The sequence below is a fragment of the Octopus bimaculoides genome, chromosome 3 (assembly GCF_001194135.2).
Source record: "Octopus bimaculoides isolate UCB-OBI-ISO-001 chromosome 3, ASM119413v2, whole genome shotgun sequence".
NCBI lineage: Eukaryota > Metazoa > Mollusca > Cephalopoda > Octopoda > Octopodidae > Octopus > Octopus bimaculoides.
Genome location: NC_068983.1, coordinates 73,922,620 through 73,926,614, shown reverse-complemented (window position 1 = coordinate 73,926,614; position 3,995 = coordinate 73,922,620). Strand labels below are relative to the sequence as shown.

The window sequence follows — 3,995 nt, the reverse complement described above, 5'->3', positions numbered from 1 at the left end:
GTGCATATGGCAGAAGGAAACTGAAAGAAGTGTCTTCTTCTATAGCTCCAGGCCAACCAAAACCTTGTGAGTAAACTTTATGATGAAAACTGTGAGGAAGTCTGCTGTATGTATATAAATACGTGTGTGTGTGTGTGTGTGTGTGTGTGTGTGTGTGCGTGTCCGTGTGTGTGTATATGTGTGCACATATGTGTTTGATTCGTCGTGTGTGCGTGTGTGTGTGTGTGTGTGTGTGTGTGTGTGTGCCTTTTTGCTTGAATTTGTCCACACTCCACCACTGCTTGACAACCAGTATTGATTAGTTTACAATCCCCATAATCTGGCAGTTCAGCAAAGTGACTGAGATAATAAATACCAGACTTTAAAAAATGAGTAATGGAGTTGATTTGTGCACCTAACCACTTCAGGATGCATAATACTGACTGAAACAAATGAAAGATTAAAGATGGTTGAGTGAGATGATTGACAATTCCCACTCGCAATGCATTCTTAAACCTTTTACTACAAAATTAAATTCCATGGTTGTTCCAGTAATAATGTTAAATATCAACCAAAAAATAGAATTGGTATTTTCAACAGATCAAAATGTCTCAATAGATTTGACATATCTCAACAGAAAATAGATTCAAACATGACATTCCTCAACAAAAGACAGATTGATATATAAAACCGCATTGCACACTTTAAAGGTAATGAAATTTTGAGTTGATATATCTGATTTCTACAGTAAAAAGGTTAAGGAAACAAGAAAAGTGTCCTTGCTTTGTTACCTGTGCAGAAGCATTCATTAGCCCTGATGATGTTCCTTCAGGTTCTGGAAATGTAATCTCGACTGCAAATTCAAATCCAACAGGCAAGTAGCCAGTCATGAAGAAACTGGAAAAGATAGAATTACAAAAAGAATTACAGAAAGAATTAGACTTGAGCTACATTGCTAAGTAATTATCTAATGTGCTTCAATGATGCCAGAACAATTTTTGTTTTGTTGGAGGTCAACCCTTGTCCAACTTAGTTTTCAACTAACAACAACAACCACACAATGATAAAATGTGCTGGTTAAAATGCATGTTCCCATTGTTCATACATAATTTATGCACAGCTTGCAACAATATTCCACCCAAGTTGGTAGAAAAATCAAAGCAATCATGACAAGCGAATAAAGTCAAATAGAAATTTACTATCCTTCCTATATCTGATATGCCCATAATAAATATGAACACACTGTTCATGAATTGGAAATTTCAATACTTCATTCACTCAAGCCTTTTCATTCACCTCATCAACATCATCACCAGCATTTAATGTCCATTTTCCATGCTGGCATAGGTTGAACAGCGTGACAGGAACTGGCAAGGCCAGGGGTCACACTAGGTTCCATAGTCTGTTCTGGCTTGGTTTTTATGACTGGATGCCTTTCCTAATGACAATCACTTTACAGAATGTACTGGGTGTTTTTTACATGGCACCATCACCAGTGTTTTTTTTATGTGGCACCAGCACCAACACCAATGCTTTTTATGCGGCATCTTGGTTTTAGGATTTCAGTTCTGTTATAGTGAGTGGGTCTTCTTAAGTATAGCAATGTGCCACATATCTCAGTCCTCTGTCATCTCCTTCATAAAGCTCAGCACTTTCAGATCGCTAAATGAAAATGTTTTTCTATAAAATACAAATGTGTCCAACAAAAAATGTATTTGCAAAAGGAAATCCAATGCAAATCATATCAAAACAAAGACAAAGATAAAGAAATAAAATGCTGGTAGTATAACTATATATCTCTTTTCAAACACAGAGTTAAATCTATATCATATTCCATTTTTGGAATGTTGGATCCTGCAACAGATAACCTATAAATAATAGCATGTAAATATTGGGTTGGAAACACTTTGGATAGTAAAAGTTGAAGACTGTGAGCAGCCTTTGACTTTTTCTATCCAAAAGGAGTTTTTTAACCTAATATTCACATGCTATTATTTATAACTTATCTGCTTCAGGCTCCAACATTCCAAAAATGAATTATTTCCAGTTCTCTTGAAGTTTATGAATTCTTATGAAGTCAACTATATAATTTTATTCCCAAAACTGAAACAAGTGAAAGATAAAACATAAAAGATACAGGTGTAGAAAGAAAGGTTGAGAAAGAAAGAAAGGTTGAGAAAGAAAGAAAGGTTGAGAAAGAAAGAAAGGTTGAGAAAGAAAGAAAGGTTGAGAAAGAAAGGAAGAAAGTAAGAATAATGACAGAATATAAGCAAAAAGAGAAAAAGTGAGGAAGATAAGACAAAAAAGAGACAGACAGACAGACCACCATCAACATCATCATCATCATAAGCAGTAGAAACTGCATCACATCATTGTCTTTTCATGTTACTTTTTCCATAATTCCATGGATCAGATGTGTCTACACCATTAAAGCATTTTGCCATTTGTTACTGTTTCTTGGTGTTCCTTGTCATTGCCATTGTGAGGCACGCTTTTCTGTTAATGGAAAGGTTTTTGTCTTGCAAGCTCATGGGTACTGGTGTCGCATAAAAAGCAACCATGCCAGTATCATATGGCGAGCACCCATGCCAGTGCCATGTAAGAAGCACCTTGGGTCGAGAGGGGACTTTGCACCATCCACAGATGTGGTCAGTAGCCTTCAACAGGTTGTCCTGTAGAAACCTCCAGTTGTCTTCCACATCATGTGATGCTATATCCCCCTATATTTCATCAAAAGCTTTGAGTAATACGTCTCTAAATCTCTGCCCATTTGCAGGATCCTTAAGCTTCCAGATCCTTCTTCTCCATGCTGGTCATCTTCTGGGCATCCGTTTAGCCCTGATCCTGAAGTTGCTAACTACTAATCTATGTTGTGGGGTGCATTCTTCACCCGGGAAGGTTTTAGCATTTATAAGTAGCCATCTTTCCCGTTTCCTGGCGAGGATGTAGTGAATTTGACTAGTGTGTCTACCAGATCAGTAAATGAATAGGTGACTGGCAGGTTTCCTGAAGTTAGTATTACAATCCAGAACTCCAGCAGCCTGTTTCCCTCCTCATTGCGGGAACCAAAACCATATATATATGTATGGTGGTATCAAACAGTTCCCAGACTAGTTCTGCAGCACACAGTTACATGCACAGTGAGACCTAGCAGTGCCCTTCATGAGACAGTGTGCCAAGCATCATTGCTATGTTTACTTCACAATTTGTGAAATTTGTGCTTTTATGATCACATGTATACTGTACAATGTGATTTTGTCATGGACAGGAACAAAGAGCCAATGTAAAATTTTGTGTTAAACTCAAGAAGTCTGCTACAGAAACAGTGAGCAAGCTTACAGCAATGAGACAATGAGTTGTGTGTGATGTTTCAAGTGAAACATGCACATCAAAAGTGGATGAATGTCCCTGGAAGATGATGAGCAATCTGGAAGACCTTCAACAAGCATCACCCCTAGAAATGTGGCATTGTGCAATGAGAATTTGTCCCCCAGGGCTAGACCATCAATCGAGAGTCCTACTGTGAAGTTTTGAAGCATTTCAGGGAGGACGTTTGGAGAAAGCAACCAGATCTGTGGAGTGCAAAGACTTGGATTCTTCACAACAATGCACCCTGTCACCGAGCTCTCCTCACTCATGAGTTTCTCACCAAAACCAACAAGGTATCACTTCCACACCTGCCCTATTCATACTTAGCACCTGTGGACTTCCATCTCTTCCCCAAGATGAAAATGCAACTCAAAGATTAGTGTTTTAACACTTGTTGAGATCCAGAGCAAATTACAGAAGGTCCTTGACTGACTTATGGAAAACAACTTCAGGTCAGATTCCAAAAGTGGCAAGGACACTGGGACTAATGTATTGCTGCACAAGGTGACTATTTTGAAGGAGATGATATTAAAACTTAGGTTAATAAGTTATTTTTTATTAAACATAACTAGTCTGGGAACCATTCGATACCACCTCATATATATGTATATGCTTATATGTATGTGTGTGTGTGTGTGTGTGTGTGT

The 3,995-nt window shown here is 38.0% G+C and overlaps 1 protein-coding gene across 2 annotated transcripts in view; it reads right to left on the bottom strand.

Annotated features, from left to right (window-relative positions):
* Positions 1-3,995, bottom strand: part of LOC106880276 (feline leukemia virus subgroup C receptor-related protein 2) — a 300,669-nt gene that overhangs the window by 18,828 nt on the left and 277,846 nt on the right. For both annotated transcript variants that reach the window (XM_052966223.1, XM_014930149.2), the window contains exon 8: positions 771-876. In XM_052966223.1, the coding sequence (XP_052822183.1) occupies positions 771-876 (106 nt within the window). The remainder of the gene's footprint in view (positions 1-770; positions 877-3,995) is intronic.